This window comes from Anolis carolinensis, unplaced genomic scaffold (genome assembly GCF_035594765.1).
Source record: "Anolis carolinensis isolate JA03-04 unplaced genomic scaffold, rAnoCar3.1.pri scaffold_12, whole genome shotgun sequence".
Taxonomy (NCBI): Eukaryota; Metazoa; Chordata; class Lepidosauria; order Squamata; family Dactyloidae; genus Anolis; species Anolis carolinensis.
The window spans coordinates 22,004,677-22,026,422 of NW_026943823.1; the positions used below are offsets into that span (position 1 = coordinate 22,004,677).

At 39.2% G+C, this 21,746-nt stretch overlaps 1 protein-coding gene across 3 annotated transcripts in view; it reads right to left on the minus strand.

The window, feature by feature from the left end:
• The window catches only part of LOC100563056 (vascular endothelial growth factor receptor kdr-like), a 180,177-nt gene that overhangs the window by 146,310 nt on the left and 12,121 nt on the right, over positions 1 to 21,746 (minus strand). The window contains exon 1 of one of the 3 annotated variants that reach the window (XM_062964098.1): positions 11,272 to 11,821. The exons of 1 other annotated variant lie outside the window; for it this stretch is intronic. In XM_062964098.1, the coding sequence (XP_062820168.1) occupies positions 11,272 to 11,335 (64 nt within the window). In that variant the 5' untranslated portion in view covers positions 11,336 to 11,821. Of the gene's footprint in view, positions 1 to 11,271; positions 11,822 to 21,746 lie in introns of those variants that run through there. One more of the 3 variants, XM_062964096.1, reaches the window with a different exon arrangement.

The window sequence follows — 21,746 nt, forward strand, 5'->3', positions numbered from 1 at the left end:
CCGAAGAGCCGGCGTTGTCCGTAGACACCTCCAAGGTCATGTGGCCATAGGCATGACTGCATGGAGCACCGTTACCTTCCCTCCAGAGAAGTACCTATTGATCTACTCACATTAACATGTTTTCGAACTGCTAGGTTGGCAGAAGCTGGAGCTAACAGTGGGTGCTCACTCCGCTCTCTGGATTTGAACCTGCGACCTTTCAGTCTGCAAGTTCAGCAGCTCAGCGCTTTAACACACTGAGCCACTGGAGGCTCACATATATATGTGTATATATATATAGGTAAAGGTTTTCCCATGACATTAAGTCCAGTCATGTTTGACTCTGGGGGTTGGTCCTCATCTCCATTTCTAAACCGAAGAGCTGGCATTGTCCGTAGACACCTCCAAGGTCATGTGGCCGGCATGACTGCATGGACCGCTGTTACCTTCCCGCCGGAGCGGTACCTATTAATCTACTCACATTGGCATGTTTTTGAACGGCTAGGTTGGCAGAAGCTGGGGCTAACAGCGGGTGCTCACTCCGCTCCTCGGATTTGAACCTGGGACCTTTCGGTCTGCAAGTTCAGCAGCTCAGCATTTTAACACTCTGAGCCACAGGAGGCTCATTCATATATATATATATATATATATATATATGTAGTATATTATTATATTATTACTATTATATTATTATTATTATAATATTCATTATTCATGACTACATTGAAACTACAATAGAGAGAAATCAGCGTGGAAACTGCAAGAGGTTCCATAGATTGTTGTACATGGAAATAATGGTAGTACAGTAGAGTCTCACTTATCCAACATAAACAGGCGAGCAGAACGTTGGATAAGTGAATATGTTGGATAATAAGGAGGGATTAAGGAAAAGCCTATTAAACATCAAATTAGGTTATGATTTTACAAATTAAGCACCAAGACATCATGTTAGACAACAAATTTGGCAGAAAAAGTAGTTCAATATGCAGTATTGTATTTACGAATTTAGCACCAAAATATCACGATATATTGAAAACATTGACTACAAAAATGCGTTGGATAATCCAGAACGTTGGATAAGCGAGTGTTGGATAAGTGAGACTCTACTGTACTGTATTTACGAATTTAGCACCAAAATATCACGATATATTGAAAACATTGACTACAAAAATGCGTTGGATAATCCAGAACGTTGGATAAGCGAGACTCTACTGTAAATAGTTTTTAAATTTATTAAATACAGTTATATATTACAATTATATATTTTTGTTATTTAAACTATACATATTGTGAAATTATGGGTTTTTTCTCTCAAAGTGACACACCAACCAAGTCATGCTAAGTTTTTTGGTGAATTTTGACACCCCAAGTGCAAAAGCTTGCCCATCATTGCCCTAGTCCCTAGATCTCCACTCCTGGCTTGGAAACCTCCAGGCCTGGGGTCATCCAAACTGGCAATCCTAAATTACGATCATCTCTAAATCCCATTAATTTAGAGCCGGGGACCCGACTCCTTCCTTGTAAACTTTGAGGCCTGAGCTTCATGGGGTTTATGTGGCCCTGACATAAGAAAAGGAAATAATATTTGGAACAGAAAGAGTTTCTGCTCTTACACCCAGAAGGCATCCCGGCGAATGTAAACAGTGATGTCACCCTACAATCCATTTTAAACACATTTTCGGAGCTGGTTCGAGGAAGGAATCCAAGAGAATCGTCCCACCTTTTAGCCTTTGGAATAGTTGCCATTTCTAAGCAGTTGGGTCTATTTTGAGAACGGTTGTGGTGTACATTGAGACACATTTGTTGCATTTCTGGCCCTTTATTTCCAGTTGGATCCAGAAAGGAGAATATATATATATATATATATATATATATATATATATATATAGGATTCTTAGAGACATGCCTAGTTTTGGCAACAGTTATTAGAGTTTCCCAGGCCTCTCTTGAATAATGGCACAGATCTATATTCTCGTTGCCAACTGTCCCAATTTGATAAGACAATCCCAATTAATCCTCTCTCATCCCATTTTTTCAACTGCTTTTAAAATACCCTTGTTTTTCTCAATTGTTTTCCAAATTATTAGTCCTCAATTTACTGTATATACTTGAGTATAAGCCTAGTTTTTCAGCCTTTTTTTTAAGACTGAAAAAGCCTCCCTCGGCTTATACTCGGGTGGGGGTCCTGGTTGGCTTATATTTGGGTCAGCTTATACTCGAGAATATTTGGTACATTTATTATTTTTCTCTATTATTATTGGTATTATTACATTTATTATTTTTATCTATTATTGTTGCTACTATTACATTTATTTTACTCTATTATTATTATTATTATTATTATTATTAATACATTTATTATTTCACTGATCTTATTATTATTGCATTTATTATTTTACTCTATTTATTATTACTGTATATACTCGAGTATAAGCCTAGTTTTTCAGCCTTTTTTTTAAGACTGAAAAAGCCCCCCTCGGCTTATACTCGGGTGAGGGTCCTGGTTGGCTTATATTTGGATCAGCTTATACTTGAGAATATATGGTACATTTATTATTTTTCTCTATTATTATTGGTATTATTACATTTATTATTTTTCTCTATTATTATTGGTATTATTACATTTATTATTTTTCTCTATTATAGTTGCTACTATTACATTTATTTTACTCTATTTTTATTATTCTTATTAATACATTTATTATTTCACTCTGATCTTATTATTTTTATTATTGCATTTATAATTTTACTCTATTTATAATTACTTGTATTATTTTCCTGTATTTATTATTATTATTATTATTATTATTATTACAAGTATTATTTTACTCTATTATTATTAAAAGGATACACAAGCACATTGACATTGAAGAAGATGAGAATAACAATTCGATCAGAGTTGGACAGTCTTCTTTTAAATTTGAGCTTTATGTAAATATTCAAAAACATTCAACCTACTGATGCCTCAATTAATGTAGTTTTATTGGTATCTATTTTTATTTCTGAAATTTACCATCCTCAGCTTATACTGGAGTCAATGCTTTCCGAGTTTTTTGGGGTAAAATTAGGTGCCTCAGCTTATATTCAGGTAAATTTCAGAAATAAAAATAGATAACAATAAAATTACATTAATTGAGGAATTGGTAGGTTAAATGTTTTTGAATATTTACATAAAACTCTAATTTAAAATAAGACTCTCCAACTCTGATTAAATCATTCTCATCTTCTTGAATATAAACGCCCTTATGTATCCTTTTAATAATAATAATAGGGTAAAATAATAAATGTAATAACAATAATACTATCAGGGTGAAATAATAAAATGTATTAACAATAATAAAAATAGAGTAAAATAAATATAAGAGTAACAATAATAATAGAGTAAAATAATAAATGCAATAATACCAATAATAATAGAGAATAATAATAAATGTAATAATACCAATAATAATAGAGAATAATAATAAAATGTATTAGCAATAATAAATAGAGTAAAATAAATGTAATAGTAACAATAATAATAGAGTAAAATAATACATGTAATAATACCAATAATAATAGAGAATAATAATAAATGTAATAATAATACTATCAGGGTGAAATAATAAAATGTATTAACAATAATAAATGGAGTAAAATAAATGTAATAGTAACAATAATAATAGAGTAAAATAATAAATGTAATAATACCTATAATAAAAGAGAATAATAATAAATGTAATAATACCAATAATAATAGAGTAAAATAATAAATGTAATAATACCAATAATAATAGAGAATAATAATAAATGTACCATATATTCTCGAGTATAAGCTGACCCAAATATAAGCCAACCAGGACCCTCACCCGAGTATAAGCCGAGGGGGGCTTTTTCAGTCTTAAAAAAGGGCTGAAAAACTAGGCTTATACTCGAGTATATACAGTATATAACCCAAAGAATGCCTTAATTCAGGAAGCCATATATACTCGAGTATAAGCCGACCAGGACCCTCACTCGTGTATAAGCCGAGGGTGCTTTTTCAGTCCTAAAAAAGGGCAGAAAAACCCAGCTTATACTCGAGTATATACAGTAACTTGTCCATTTGTTTTTCTACTCAGGCCTTTTCGTTTCCAGCTTCTTTTCTCTCCATGTCTCTGGGAAACTGTGACTTTGAATCCAGAGCAGTGTGTTGGGAATATATTTTAAAAAGGAATCTTAATATATTCCCAACAAGAAGTCACAACAGCATCGTTCCCCATTTGAAGTCTCATTGCCAAGGCGTTTCGTGGGTTTTGCTTCCAGGAAAAACGAGCCTAGTAGGGTTGCAGATTTCTATACGGTTTTTTCCTGGAACTGTGGGTGAGTTTTTCTAACCGGAGGGAATATAATCCGAAGACAATGCAACGACTTCACCAAAAAGACCGGCTTTGGAAAACCGCCTCCTTTGCATGTCAGGAAGACAGATTTCTATCAGGACTGTCTAGCTTAATCTGGACTCAACAATCTCCATTCTGTCGTTTCAGCCAAAAAGGGACGGGTTCTTTTCTTTCTTTTTAAATGTCTTTTATTTTCTTTATTTTTCAGCCCTAACCTTGGTTTGAATGGTCCTTCATCGCTGCCCTACCATCCGTAGATCCAAATGAAACCATTATTATTATTATTATTATTATTATTATTATTATTATTATTATTATTATTATTATATTTAATAATAACAATATTAAATAATAATATCATAATATTCAAAACAATATTATTATTTTCCACCTTTCTCCAAGACTCAAGGAAGATTACAATTTCATTAAAATACAAATACAGTAGAGTCTCACTTATCCAACATAAACGGGCCGGCAGAATGTTGGATAAACGAATAGGTTGGATAATAAGGAGGCATTAAGGAAAAGCCTATTAAACATCAAATTAGGTTATGATTTTACAAACGAAGCACCAAAACATCATGTTATACAACAAAATTGGCAGAAAAAGTAGTTCAATACGCAGTAATGCTAAGTAGTAATTACTGTATTTATGAATTTAGCACCAAAATATCACGATATAGTGAAAACATTGACTACAAAAATGCGTTGGATAATCCAGAACGTTGGATAAGCAAGTGTTGGATAAGTGAGACTCTACTGTAGATAAAAATATAAAACCTCCAGAGTGATACATTTCTGGATCAAATGCCCATCCCTCAAAAAGAACTTCTGGGAATATATTAATAATATTAATGTGAGGAGAGGTGGGTAAGAAATAAATGATTTGTTGTTGTTGTTGTTGTTGTTGTTGTTGTTGTTGTTGTTGTTGTTGTTGTTGTTGTTGTTGCTGTTGTTCTTTTACTGTCCCACTCCAAGATCGAACGGCCTTGCTATCCTTCCATCTGCAAATTGAGACTTTCCCCATCCAATAGGCTTTTAAAACAGAACGTTTTGAAAGTTTGAGCATTTAACGGAGAGCTCGATTAGTTTCAAGTGTACCGTATTTTTCAGATTGCTTATGTATTATTTTCATGATCTTTCAGAATTGCTTTTAATCTTTTTGATAGCTCAACTAGACTCGCGTTGTCGAAGGGTTTGATGATTGGAATCACTGGGTTGCTGCCCGTTTTCTGGGCTGTCTGTCCATGTTCCAGAAGCATTCTCTCCTGATGTTTCGCCCACATCTATGGCAGGCATCCTCTGAGGTTGTGAGGTCTGTTGGAAACTAGGCAAGTGGGGTTCATATACCTGTGGAATAATGTCCAGGGTGGGAGAAAGAACTCTTGTCTATTGGAGTCAAGTGTGAATGTTGTAATTAATCACCTTGATTAGCATTGAAAAGCCTTGCAGCTTAAAGCCTGGCTGCTTCCTGCCTGGGGGAATCCTTTGTTGGGAGGTGTTAGTTGGCCTGGATTGATTAATATCTAGAATTCTTCAGTTTTCTGAGTGTTGTTCTTTATTTACTGTTCTGATTTTAGTGTTTTTAAATACTGGTAGCCAGACTTTGTTCGTTTTCTTGATTTCCTTCTTTCTGCTGAAAATTGTCTACATGCTTCTTGTGGATTTCAGTGGCTTCTCTGTGTCGTCTGACCTGGTGGTTGTGAGAGTGGTCCAGCATTTCTGTGTTCTCAAATAAGATGCTGTGTCCAGGTCGGCTCATCGGGTGCTCTGCAGGAAGCGGCCAGACTTTGAAGCGGCAACGCCATTCAATGCTAACCAAGGTGGCCAATTGCAACAATCAAACAGATAAGAACTCTTTCTACCACCCTGGACATTCCACAGATAGATAAACCCCACTTGTCTAGTTTCTAAAAACCTCACAACCTTCTGAGGATGCCTGCCATAGATGTGAACGAAACGTCAGGAGAGAATGCTTCGGGAACATGGCCAGACAGCCAGGAAAACTTACAGCTACTCAACTATACTTTCCAATCTTCTATATATATATGAGTGATGGAATCAGGGCACCGGACAAAACAACAAAACTACAGGCCCCCCAACCTTGAAATTTGACAACACAACCCATCATCCATGGCTCTGGGTTGATACAACAAAAAGAAAAGAAAAATAAAGTCCCAATTAGAGGGAGAGCAATAGTTGTTTTTATCCAATTGCTGCCAGTTAGAGGGCTAAGCTCCGCCCACTTGGTCTCCTAGCAACCTACTCAGTCCAGGGGACAGGCACAGTTAGGCCTTAGGCCTCTTCCACACTGCCTATAAGATACAGATTATCTGATTTTAATTGGATTATATGGCAGTGTAGACTCAAGGCCCTTCCACACAGCTATATCACCCATTTAGAATCTTATATTATCTGCTTTGAACTGGATTATCTTGAGTCCACACTGCCAGATAATTCACTTCAGTGTGCATTTTATACAACTGTGTAGAAGGGGCAGTTCTAGGCAGATAATATAAGATTACTAATATACAGTAGAGTCTCATTAATCCAACATAAACAGTGTCCTTTATCCTCACCACTTTCACAGTACACAAACAACCAAATGCATATTAAACATAAAGACAACCATACAACAGACATTCAATACCACCACTACCTCAACAATTTCTCACCAACACCACCAGACAATGTCACAGCAACGCGTGGCCGGGCACAGCTAGTTCCTTAATACTTTATTTCCCATACCTTCACACTTCGCCACAGCAATGCGTGGCTGGGCACAGCTAGTGACCTATATAGATAAAAGTAAAGGTTTTCCCCTGGGGTCAGTATGACTGCATGGAATGCCATTATGACCTATATATATTAGTTATGTCCAAAAAATCGTTTTGAATCTTATATTGGATTGATATCGGATTGTTCTCGCTTTTTGAGATGCATTCCGATACATTGTCTCACGGCGCAACCGGCAATGTATTTTGAACCATCGTTGGCCCATTCTCTAATTGTCTCTTAATGTTTCGTTAATTTTTTTCCCAATTTTTAAAAATATATTTGTAAAAATATTTTTATTTTTTTTTGTTTCTGCAACCTACCTTGAATGGGAGCTTAGCGCAGGCTAACATGGCTGCCTCTCCCCGGCCAATCAGAAGCTTCCACGATGGAATTTCTAGTTTTCAAAGTATCTTTGCACAACTTGCAAGGGCATTGCAAATTTGATCAGGATAGCTCAAGAAATGAGGGCGGGAGAGCCCTGTAAAAGTCCCCCCCCCCCCCGGGTTCCTTTTTTTTTTTGGCAATTGCGCATGCACGTTTGCCATTTTAGAAACATTTAGAATCATTACGAATTTTCGGAAATATCAGAAATTTTTGGGTGAAAAATTCGGAAATACTTTCTATATCGAAGCGACAGTGCCCCCTAATTTAGAAACGAGAATTGAAACATTTTTTTTTCATCGATCGGACATGCCTAATATATATGCTTCCAAAGACCTCGGTTCTGATCCCTGCTTGGCTATAGGAGTTTTTTTTATTTTTGTGGTAAAATTAGGTGCATCAGCTTATATTCGAGTCAGTTTATACTCGAGTATATACGGTAGGTCCCTTACCTGTTCTTACCTATCACCTGCAAACAGAGGGGAGGGGCATTTGAGCACCATCTAGTGGCTGACATTGGGATTGCTCGCCTGCTGCCTCTCTTCCATTCACTCTGCTTGGCTCCAAAGTGTGGCAAAACAAGCCTTGTAATTGGAACCATCTCGCAGCACATCTCCTCCAATTAAGCTGACAGCATTTTTGAAATAGTTGCGTCGATAAAGGAAACCAAACTGAACTCTGCAACGGTTCAACTCCAGGCTGGAGGATTCCCCACGCTTTCCCTCCAGACAAGGGCAGGAAGCATTCAATTCCCAATTTGATTTTGGGTCAAAACCACAAAATACCAGCGGAGTTTCCCCTTCTGTAAAGATCTTCCCCGTTTCTTTGCTATGAGATGGCAAAGGCCTTCTTCCCACCTGTTGTCGCCATTCTAAGAACAGCTAAGGACGCATCTGCACTGCAGCCTTAATGCAGTTTGACGCTGTTTTAAATACGATAGCTCAATGCTATGGAACCCTGAGAGGTGGTGTGTGTATAGTGTGTATCTATACACACAATAAAAGTGAATACAGTAGAGTCTCACTTATCCAACACTCGCTTATCCAACGTTCTGGATTATCCAAGCCATTTTTGTAGTCAATGTTTTCAATACACCGTGATATTTTGGTGCTAAATTCGTAAATACAGTAATTACTACATAGTAATTATTGTGTATTGAACTACTTTTTCTGTCAAATTTGTTGTCTAACATGATGCTTTGGTGCTTAATTTGTAAAATCATAACCTAATTTGATGTTCAATAGGCTTCTCCTTAATCCCTCCTTATTATCCAACATATTCGCTTATCCAACATTCTGCTGTCCCATTTATGTTGGATAAGCGAGACTCTACTGTATATGTATGTGTGTGTGTGTCTGGGGTGTCCACTTATACAGACTGGCTCCCACTTCCACAAATACAGTGGAGTCTCGCTTATCCAATCTTCACTATCCAACACAGTCTGCCTTTTAGTAGTTAATGTTTTTGTAGTAAACGTTGCAATGTTTTCCTGCTAAATTCGTAAATACAGAAATTACTACAATAGAGTCTCGCTTATCCAACGTAAACCTTACAGCTTCAAAGCCTGGCTGCTTCCTGCCTGGGGGAGTTCTTTGCGAGGTTGTGAGGTCTGTTGGAAACTACGCAAGTGAGATTTATATACCCGCGGAATATCTAGGTTGGAAGCAAGAACTCTCGTCTGTTGGAGGCAAGTGTGAATGTTGCAATGGGCCACCTTGACTAGCATTGGAAAGCCTTGCAGCTTCAAAGCTAATATCTCCCAATAATGGATCCCCCCAGGCAGGAAGCAGCCAGGTTTTGAAGCTGCAAGGTTATTCAATGCTAATCAAGCACTGAAAAGGAAAAAAGAAAAGAAAAGAAGTGAATGTCTGTCTCAATAATAATAATATGTAATAATATAGATTATTGTTGTTGTTGTTGTGTCATACTGTCTTTGTCTCAATAATAATAATAATAACAAACAAACAACAATAATAATAATAATAATAATAATAATAATAATAATAATAATAATTATTATTATTATTATTTGGACAGAAAAACAAGAAAAGTCATGACCATTCATCATTCACTGCACCCTCGCAGTGATGTTGACCGGCTAAATCTGCCTAGAAGATCAGGGGGCAGAGGACTCTTGCAAGTCAAAGAAGCAGTCAAAGAAGAAGAACATGCCCTGGCAGAATATGGAAAGCAAAGTGAAGAACCTGCTTTGATTGAAGTCAAAAATCAGGAACTCCTCAAAGCACAGCAGACAAAAAACCAGTACAAGAAAACTGCACTACAAACTAGAGCTGACAGCTGGCACAACAAAACACTACATGGAAAGTTCCTTGACAAAATTGAAGGAAAAGCTGATAAAGAGAAGACCTGACTATGGCTCACGAATGGGACCCTGAAGAAGGAGACAGAAGGCCTGATCCTTGCAGCCCAGGAGCAAGACATCAGAACAAAGGCAATTCAGGCCAAGATTGAAAAATCAGCTGATGACCCAAAGTGCAGACTGTGCAAGGAAACCGATGAAACCATTGATCATCTCCTCAGCTGCTGTAAGAAAATTGCACAGACAGACTACAAACAGAGGCACAACTATGTGGCCCAAATGATTCATTGGAACTTATGCCTCAAGTACCACCTCCCAGCAGCAAAGAACTGGTGGGATCACAAACCTGCAAAAGTCTTGGAAAATGAGCATGCAAAGATACTGCAAAGCATGCAAAGAATCCAGACTGACAAAGTTCTGGAACACAACACACCAGACATCACAGTTGTGGAAAAGAAAAAGGTTTGGATCATTGATGCCGCCATCCCAGGTGACAGTCGCATTGACGAAAAACAACAGGAAAAACTCAGCCGCTATCAGGACCTCAAGATTGAACTTCAAAGACTCTGGCAGAAACCAGTGCAGGTGGTCCCGGTGGTGATGGGCACACTGGGTGCCGTGCCAAAAGATCTCAGCCGGCATTTGGAAATAATAGACATTGACAAAATCACGATCTGCCAACTGCAAAAGGCCACCCGACTGGGATCTGCGCGCATCATCCGAAAATACATCACACAGTCCTAGACACTTGGGAAGTGTTTGACTTGTGAGTTTGTGATACGAAATCCAGCATATCTATCTTGTTTGCTGTGTCATAATAATAAAATAATAATAATAATAATAATAATAATAATATATTGTGTCATACTATGTCTTTGTCTCAATAATAATCATAATATATCATAATATATAATTATTATTATTGTGTCACACTATGTCTTTGTCTCAGTAATAATAATATAATATATTATTATTATTATTGTGTCATACTATGTATTTGTCTCAATATTAATAATAATAATATAAAATATATTATTATTGAGTCATACTATGTCTTTGTGTCAATAATAATAATAATAATAATATATTATTATTATTATTATTATTATTATTATTATTATTATTATTATTATTATTATGTCATACTATGTCTTTGTGTCAATAATAATAATAATATAATATATCTGTCAACTGCAAAAGGCCACCCTGCTGGGATCTGCGCGCATCATCCGAAAATACATCACGCAGTCCTAGACACTTGGGAAGTGTTCGACTTGTGATTCTGTGAAACGCAATCCAGCATATCTATCTTGTTTGCTGTGTCATACAATAAAATATAATATATTATTATTGTGTCATACTATGTATTTGTCTCAATAATAATAATAAATAATAATAATAATAATAATAATAATAATAATAATAATAATAATAATAAAAATGCCATGCTCTTACCTTGGAGCCCCAGCAATCCCTGCAGGAGAAAGGCGTTGAGAAGAGCCCAGAGTTTGGGGATCATATTCAACTTCAAAGGGGAGAAGTAGAAGAAGAAGAGGAAGAACTAGAAGTCTTCCCAAAAGAAGCCACCCTGAGGTGCTTCTGGATGGAGGGAGGGAAGGAAAGAAGGATGGAAAGAAGGAGGAAAGGAGCCCAAAGGGTGTCCTCAATCCTTTCCTCTCCTCTCTTCTTCTTCTGCCTTGCCAAAGACACTTTCCTCCCTCTCCTGTTTCCTCCTTTGATGCAAATGTAGCCCTCCCTGGAGATGCTCCAGAAAATTAATATTTTTTGGGGAAAAAGGTTTGCAGGCTCTGGTCTGCTCCTGCCTTTGCTGGGAAGCGAGGTCTGAGCCTGAGCTGCGCCTTCTGCCGCTTGTCTTGGCCTTGAGAGGCAGGAAAAGGGAGTCGCCAAGGGAAGGGATGTGGCTCAGGATGGACTTCGGGGTCCCAAGGAGACGCGTTTCCCTCCCCAGGAAAGGACCAGAGAGGCCCAGCATCCACTGGCCAGGTTGGCAAGGTTGACAAGTGGTCCAGAGCTGTGCTTTCCTCCCCTAACTTTCTCTCTCACACACTCCCTCTCTCTCTTTTTCTCCTCCTCCCTCTTTTTTTTGTTTTGCTGGGATCTTTGATGCAAGTTTGGAATTCTTTAGAGGGATACGGAATGAAAGAGAAGAAGGAGAAATGTCAGCAGCAGGGAAGGAAGGAATATAATAATAATAGTAATAATAATAATAAGCAGTCAAAGAAGAAGAACATGCCCTGGCAGAATATGTAAAGCAAAGTGAAGAACCTGCTTTGATTGAAGTCAAAAATCAGAAACTCCTCAAAGCACAGCAGACAAAGAATCAGTACAAGAAAACCGCACTACAAACTAGAGCAGAATCAGTACAAGAAAACCGCACTACAAACTAGAGCAGAATCAGTACAAGAAAACCGCACTACAAACTAGAGCTGACAGCTGGCACAACAAAACATTGCATGGAAAGTTCCTTGACAAAATTGAAGGAAAAGCTGATCAGGAGAAGACCTGGCTCTGGCTCACGAATGGGACCCTGAAGAAGGAGACAGAAGGCCTGATCCTTGCAGCCCAGGAGCAAGACATCAGGACAAAGGCAATTCAGGCCAAGATCGAAAAATCACCTGATGACCCAAAATGCAGACTGTGCAAGGAAACCGACGAAACCATGGATCATATCCTCAGCTGCTGTAAGAAAATCGCACAGACAGACTACAAACAGAGGCACAACTATGTGGCCCAAATGATTCATTGGAACTTATGCCTCAAGTACCACCTCCCAGCAGCAAAGAACTGGTGGGATCACAAACCTGCAAAAGTATTGGAAAATGAGCACGCAAAGATACTGTGGGACTTCTGAATCCAGACTGACAACACACCAGACATCACAGTTGTGGAAAAGAAAAAGGTTTGGATCATTGATGTCGCCATCCCAGGTGACAGTCGCATTGACAAAAAACAACAGATTGAAAAAACAACAAATACATCACAGTCCTAGACACTTGGGAAGTGTTCAACTTGTGATTTCGTGAAACGAAATCCAGCATATCTATCTTGTTTTACGCACGGGATTCTCTTTGGATCAGGTGATAATTTTTATACGAGGGTTGAATGAAAAGTAATGCCTCCACGTATGTGACAGGTATTGGCTTGTTTAGTAGATTCTCCTCTACAGTTCCATTTGGTGGGAAGCCTTAGCATTGAACGGTTGTGTTGTTAAAGTGCAAAGGATGGAACCCTGCGCAGACCGTCGGTCAATGCAACTTAAGCAATGTGCAGTCATGGAATTCTCGACAGCAGAAGGTGTCACTCCAAAGGAGATTCCTCAGAGAATGTGGTGATTGTGTTGATGTGAGTGCTGTGTGTCATTGGGCGAGTAAGTTTAAAGATGTTGAGGTGGGAACATCTGACTTGCGTGACAAATAAAGAGTTGGACGTCCTGTGATAGCAACCACCGAGTTTCACAAGCAAAAGGTCTTCCATACACACCACCCAAGTTAAGGTTTTCATACAGACCATTTTTGGCACACATATTTGATATGCTGAAATTTGATTACTGGAGGGGTATAGGGTGAAGTGACCTTTCTTTCTGGGAGTTGTAGTTCGCCCTACAGCCAGAGAGCACATTGAGAGCTCGGAGAGAGCTTGGGCTGTGGCGCAGGCTGGAGAGCAGCTGCAATGAATCACTGCAATGAATCACTCTGACCAGGAGGTCATGAGTTCGAGGCCCGCTTGGAGCCTATGTTTGTTTGTCTTTGTTCTGTGTTAAAAGGCATTGAATGTTTGCCTATATGTGCCTTCGGGGCGAGAAGGGCGGAATATAAATGCTGTAAATAAATAAATAAATAAATAAATAAATAAACCCCACCCATGATGCATCCAGAGCAAACTTACCCAACATAATAAACTTCAAGTACTGATGGAGTTTTTCGGGGTTAACCTGGCATGATGTAAGTTGTAGTTGATCCACAACCTTATGCATTTTGTACAATTAAAAAATTGACTTTTTCTAATAACCCGGGCAACGCCGGGTCCCCAAGCTAGTTGTAAATAAAAATAAATAAATAAGCCACCGTAGCATTTGTAGCAAGCAGACCTGAGCAACTGCTCGATCCAGTCCTTAACTACATTCAGCGTGTGGGTGTTTGTGCCTCAATACAAGCCTTTTGTTCAATGCCACTTGACTTACTAGAAACTATTGTCTCCTCACTTTCCTCTCCAGACCAGTTTTGCAAATGTTTGTGCTCTCCCGGCTCTTCACTTCCTAGCATTCTGCTCCTTCAAGGGTGGGCTTCCTGTCCGCCTCCCGTAATTTTGCAATGCTGGAATGTTGTGCAGAGAAACCCTGGGTATTCACACAAGGTCAGGGTGAAGATAAATCCTAAAACAGAGACAGGTGAGTGAGTGGACATGGAACGAGACCCAGAACGGTTGTGTGTGGCTTTGGCATTTGGGCCAATTGCGACGGATGTGACCGCTTCCTAATCCGGAAAAACTCGGGTGGGGTTTGCTGTCCCTTCCCTTGGGACGTTGCTTGTGGGAACTGGCGCCTTAGTCATGGCCAGAGGAAGCCTTGAAGGGACAGCCTTGGTGCATCCAAGTTGAGCAAGAAAGCGAAGACACGGTGTGTCCGAGGGAGCATGTACGTTGTAGAATTCACACAGTTTACCACTACTTTAATTGTCGTGACTCAATGCTTTGGAATCCCGGGAGATGTAGTTTAACAAGGTCTTTAATTGTATGGTGTCCTAACAGACTTCAGCTTCCAGGACTTCATAGCATTGATGATGCATCCAGAGCAAACCTGTCTAACATAACAAACTTTAAGTACTGATGGAGTTTCTCGGAGTTAACCTGGCATGATGTGAGTTGTACTTCACCCACACCCTCAAGTTGTAGTTCACCCAAAATATTGACTTTTTCAAATAATCTGTGTACCATAGCTAGTAGTAAATAAGAATAATAATAATAAGAATACTAATAATAAGCTGCTTTGATTGAAGTAAAAAATCAGAAACTCCTCAAAACACAGCAGACAAAGAATCAGTACAAGAAAACCGCACTACAAACTAGAGCTGACAGCTGGCACAACAAAACATTGCATGGAAAGTTCCTTGACAAAATTGAAGGAAAAGCTGAGAAGGAGAAGACCTGGCTCTGGCTCACGAATGGGACCCTGAAGAAGGAGACAGAAGGCCTGATCCTTGCAGCCCAGGAGCAAGACATCAGGACAAAGGCAATTAATAATAATAATAATAATAATAATAATAATAATAATAATAATAATAATAATAATAGAAGACCTGGCTCTGGCTCACGAATGGGACCCTGAAGAAGGAGACAGAAGGCCTGATCCTTGCAGCCCAGGAGCAAGACATCAGGACAAAGGCCATTAATAATAATAATAATAGTAATAATAATAATAATAATAATAATAATAATAATAATAGAAGACCTGGCTCTGGCTCACGAATGGGACCCTGAAGAAGGAGACAGAAGGCCTGATCCTTGCAGCCCAGGAGCAAGACATCAGGACAAAGGCAATTCAGGCCAAGATCGAAAAACCAGCTGATGACCCAAAATGCAGACTGTGCAAGTTAGCTGACGAAACCATGGATCATATCCTCAGCTGCTGTAAGAAAATCGCATGGACAGACTACAAACAGAGGCACAACTATGTGGCCCAAATGATCTATTGGAACTTATACAGTAATAATAATAATAAATAATTAAGGCCAAGATCGAAAAATCAGCCAGTCACCCAAAATGCAGACTGTGCAAGGAAACCGACAAAACCATTGATCATCTCCTCAGCTGCTGTAGGAAAAACCCACGGACAGACTACAAACAGAGGCACAACTATGTGGCCCAAATAATCCATTGGAATGTGTTGTCGAAGGCTTTCATGGCCTCAAGTACCATCTCCCAGCAGCAAAGAACTGGTGGGATCACAAACCTGCAAAAGTCTTGGAGAATGAGCACGCAAAGATACTGTGAGACTTCAGAATCCAGACTGACAAAGTTCTGGAACACAACACACCAGACATCACAGTTGTGGAAAAGAAAAAGGTTTGGATCATTGATGTTGCCATCCCAGGTGACAGTCGCATTGACGAATAACAACAGGAAAAACTCAGCCGCTATCAGGACCTCAAGACTGAACTTCAAAGACTCTGGCAGAAACCAGTGCAGGTGGTCCCGGTGGTGATGGGCACACTGGGTGCCGTGCCAAAAGATCTCAGCCGGCATTTGGAAACAATAGACATTGACAAAATCACGATCTGCCAACTGCAAAAGGCCACCCTACTGGGATCTGCACGCATCATCCGAAAATACACCACACAGTCCTAGACACTTGGGAAGTGTTCGACTTGTGATTTTGTGAAACGAAATCCAGCATATCTATCTTGTTTGCTGTGTCATACAATATAATAATAATAATAATAATAATAATAATAATAATAATAATAATAATAATAATAATAATAATAAAGAGGGTTGGAAAAGACCCCTTGGGCCATTTAGTCCAAATGGACTAAATGTAGTTGTAGTCTGGCGAGGCACCAGCACACTTTGGTGGAGAAGAGTAAAGCCCTTGCAAAACTGCAGCTCCCAAGAGTCCATAGTATTGAGCCATGGCAGTTAAAGTGGTGTCAAGCTGCATTAATGCTGCAGTGTAGATGCATGCTGAGTCTTATTTTAAAGGAGAAACTCCTGGCTGTTTCCAGAGTGGCAAGTGGTATGTCACGCTGTCCCACGGGATTGCTTTTGCCCATTTCGGCTGCAAATGTTTAAAAATATGTAGTACTGGTTCTAATCTCGGAAGCCAGAAGTCTGCTTTAAAGCAGGGGCCCAGTTATGTCTTGAAATGGCTTCAACACTTTACATCACACATTACGGGGCCTGAAGTCGTGCAGAATAAAAGTTTGCAAAATCCCCAAAACTGTTTAGATCCAACCAATTTGCATAATGTAAACAGATGGCAGACACCTCCTTTCCTTGTACAAGGAAATATTGATGTATTTACTTTATGGCATGGAAGATATAGTGCTATGATCTCAGCTATCACGAGGGAGACGGAGTCTTTACAGAGCAAGACGTGAATCCAGATTCTCATATAAATGCAAATGTGCGTTTATATTTGGCGGGATATGGAATACAGTAGGGATGTGAGCCAGGCTTGTTTTCTTCAGTGCTTCTTTTTTCCCCCCCCATCACACTTAATCCATTTGTTAATGAGACAAGATGCTGAAAGGAAGGGAACAATTAATCTATAGAAATTAACCAAGAAACCGCAATCTTTGCCACATCTCAGGGTTGCTTTTCTGAGTCATATCTGGCAAGAGAAACGGGTGCAAATTCTCCACTTTGCTAGAATTTGCAAAGTATTAATAATAATAATAATAATAATAATAATAGCAGTAACAGAGATTAAGCAAAGGACACACATTTCAGCATGAATTTTATATGTGTGCCCTTTGTTTAATATCTGTTTTGTGTATTTTAATATGTATTTTATAGAAATACTAGCTGTGCCCGGCCACGCGTTGCTGTGGCGAAGTCTGGTGGTATGAGAAATAAAGTATTGAGGTATTGGTGGTAGTTAAGGTAAAGGGTAAAGGTTTTCCCCTGATGGAGCTTAGCCTTCTAACTGGCAGCAATTGGATAAAAACAATTATTCCTCTCCCTCTAATTAGGATTTTATTTTTATTTTATTTTAGTTGTATGAACGTAGAGGCATGGATGAGGGGTTGTGCTGCCAAGTTTAGTGTTTCTGGGATGTGTAGTTTTGTTGTTTTGTCCTAGGCCGAAATTTCATTACCCTTTTATATATATAGATGTTTTAATATCTAGCTTTATGGACATATATTTTAATATGTTTATTTGTAGTATTTTTACAATGTTTATGTGTTTTAATTATTCTTCACTTTCCTTTACATATTCTGCCAGGACATGTTCTTCTTCTTTGAAGTTGTTGTTGTTGTTGTTGTTGTTGTTGTTATTATTATTATTATTATTATTATTATTATTATTATGAAGAAACTATAATCCGGCCCTCCAACGGTCTGAGGGACAGTGAACTGGCCCCCTGTTTAAAAAGTTTGGGGACCGCTGGTGTAGATGTTACCCTATGACTCCGGAGACTAAAGTTCAGCTTCTTGTTTGGCCATTGAAACCTATTGGGTGACCTCGGGTGAGTCACACTCTCTCAGCTTCATGACATGGAGGCACACAACAACCCTATTCCTAGCTCCATATATGACATAGGATCATGGTCATTTGCATTAACTATTTGAGTGGCTGCAAAAAAAAACAAACATCTTGGGCTCATTTTATGCTCTGAAATGTTCCAGCTTTCTGTCAAATTTCGCATGTCAGTGTTTCATGTCTCTGCAGGACAAATCCTGAATTTATCAGCATGTTTTCAAATTTCTCAGCGTCAGCCAAAGACACAGAGGCACTGTCTTGGTGAAGCTGTGGTGCGCCAAGGCAGCGTTTTTGCTCATCCTAAAAATTACAGTGTGAAAACTACCAGGAAAAGTTTAAATGAAAACAGTTTGCAGTGCACAATACATTTCAATACAATTTACATCCCAGAGAAAATGCTGTTTGTCTCTTGTGTGTTTTGTGTATAATAATTACATCTAATAAAACTTGTTTTGGAAATGAGCGATGGTAAGCCCGGGGCGTTTTTATACGCAAAATTTTTCACGGAAAGTTTCCAACCTCTTTTTTTAAAAAAAACAACATTTAGCTGAAAACAGTTAAGTGGCTGGTTGCTTTACTGCATTGTTAAGGAGTATTCATGTTCTAGAAGCATTCTCTCCTGACGTTTCGCCCACATCTATGGCAGGCATCCTACCAATCCCTGGCTGGACCAGTAGTTGGGAGAACTAGTTGCCAGAATACAAATCTCTAAATTTCATCCAGCTTAGTGTCAATTGTCCATTTTCTCTTGGTCAACATCAGCATTTGACATGCAAAGATATCGCTGGAGCATCTGATCAGAACTGACAGCTGCCATGAAGAAGACGTCAACATTTGGCAGCGATCAGAACACAGAGATCAACGTCTGCGAATATCTGACAGGCGAGGCGCAGGTAGCAACCAGGATCCGTTGATCACATTTGACTGCAGGCTTGATGTGGAGTATCGGATGTTTGGGAACGAGCTCGTACTTGCAGCCAGAGAAATGAGAAAGAAATGTATGTTTAGTGAGGTTGTTTAGGATAAAAAGGGGTCTGGATGTTTAGTGATGAGTTTTTGTGAAAGATGGTGGTGGTGGAGGCGGCGAGAGAGGGTGAGCAAGGGGGTGACAGTTTTGTGTGTGTGCGGCAAGGGTTCGGAGGATTTTGTTTATGCGCATGCGCACATCGCCTGTTGCGGTTTTTGGCCTTTTGTTGGTCTTGTGATTGTGTTTTTAGTGTAATTGTGTTGTATCTTACTTGACGCTGGGATGATGGATTGTGCGGACAATTTTCAAGTTTGGGGTTTTTTAGGTTTTGTTGTTTTGTGTGTCGCCGTGATGCCAAAAGCTATATATATATATATATATATATATATATATATATATATATATGGCAGCACTTTGAATTGTGCTCGGTAGCAGCCAGTGGGGCTGACATAACAGGGGGCTTGCATGTTCTCTGTACATCACTCTGGTGAGCAACCTGGCTCATTGGACCACTTGTAGCTTCTGAACAGTCTTCAAAGACAGCCCCACATAGAGTGCCTTGCTGTAGTATATTCAAGATGTAACGAGAGCATGGATTGCTGTGGCCAGTGGAGCTGACGCAACAGGGGGGTTGTGTGCTCCCTGTATGCTGCTCCAATGAGCAACCTGGCTGCCATCCATTGGACTACTTGACTCTTCCAAACAGTCTTCAAAGGCAGCCCCATGTAGAACACGTTGCAGTAGTCTATTCGAGAAGTAACAAGAGCGTGGACCACCATGGCCAAGTCTGGCTTCCCAAGGTACAGGCCAGCTGGTGCAAAAATTTTAATTGTGCGAAGGCTCCCCTAGCTACCGCCAATACCTTAGGTTCCAGACTCATGGATGACTCCCAAGCTGTGAAATATAAATGATCACATAGGTACAATACAATCCTCGTGTCTACAGTGGATGCATTCCCAGACTTTGCATGGTTATGCAAAAGCACAAATAATAGCGGGCTCTATTCAAATGAAGACTGTCTGGTCTAAGAAGCCCACTAGTGACTAGAGGTTCTAGATAATGCCTCGATCTTTGTTGGAACGGAACCGAGGATACTGATCCTGTGGATATGGGGCTTGCAGTATATCGGTGAAGTCTAAATTTCCTAATGAAAAGACAGCAAGGAAAGGGTCATTCTAGCCTTTTTAGAAAAGTATGTCAAGAGTCTAGAGGCAGCCACTGAAAAGGTCTTGTTGTGCCTCACAAACGTAGGAAAAGGAGACGTCAAGAAACACCAGGCATAAGGAAATAGCACCTTCTTTCTGTTTCCAGATGCAGAAACATAGACAGATGTTGACCACATGCCCTGTGTTCACACCATGCCCATGTATATGCTCTCTACATATTTGGAGGCAAACATGTATGGAGGGATACTATCAAGTGAGAGCACATTGAAGCATTTGATTCCTACCATCCTTCTAAGTTGGACTTTTCTTCCTCTTTCCACCCTTCTTGTATATTTCTGGGTATGCAATTCCTTGCAAGCACCCCTTTCCTTGTGCAATTCCAATGCATGTTCACTAGACATGTCCAAAAAATCGTTTTGAATCGTATATCGGAATTATTTCGGATTGTTCTCGCTTTTTTGATACGCATTCCGAGACATTGTCTCACAGCGCAACCAGCAATGTAATTCGAACCATTGTTGGCCCATTCTCTAATTGTATCTTAATGTTTCATTAATCCCCCCCCAAATTTTTAAAATATATTTTAAAAAATATTTTTTAATTTTTTTTGTTTCTGCAATCTACCTAGAATGGGAGCTTAGCGCAGCCTAAAATGGCTGCCGTTCCCCGGCCAATCAGAAGCTTCCACGATGGACGCAAAGGTGGGGGCTAGGGTTGATGAGGATAGCTCAAGAAATGTGGGCGGGAGAGCCCTGTAAAAGTCCCCCCCACCGTTCCATTTTTTTTTTGGCGATTACGCATGCGCGTTCACCATTTTAGAAACATTTAGAATCATTACGAATTTTCAGAAATATCCGAATTTTAGGGTGAAAAAATCGGAAATACTTTCTATATCGAAGCGCCAGCACCCCCTACTTTAGAAACGAGAATTGAAACATTTTTTTCATCGATCGGACATGCTTAATGTTCACCGGTTTTGTTTGGGAGGCGACACTTGTCTTTGGCGTCACCTTGGCCATTCCCGTTCTTGCCCATCAAATGTAGCAGCCTATTAACCTCATCCAATGCCACGCTTTGCAATGTATGCATTGAGTGACAGGCGGCTGATTAGTTTCTTCCAAAGCAGTCTGTGACTGAGTGACGGATCAATCATTTATTGTAATAGGAGCTGCATTTAACTACCTGGAACCGGAAAATTCTCTGGGAAGAAGAGAAATGGGCTGGAAGGATTTAAATAATGCTGGAAATCTGATTTAACTGCGGAGGTTATGGGGACTCTATGCTATAGAATTGGAAAAATATGTGACCCTCAACTAAAGCTGTAAACACGAATTCCAACAAAATATGTATTGACTAGGAATTGTGGTTGATCTGATTTTGGCCATGAGAGAAAGAGATTAGGATGAACTCTCCTATAAAAGTTTTGGTAGGATATTCATTTTTATTATTGCTATTCGTCCCAAAAGTGAGATTTTTAATTTTTTACATTTTTTCAAATCTTGATTTATTTCTCTCCACTTTACGTGATAATTGTTTTTGAGGAACTGTGCATTTTTTGCCGTAATCCAGATGCCTAA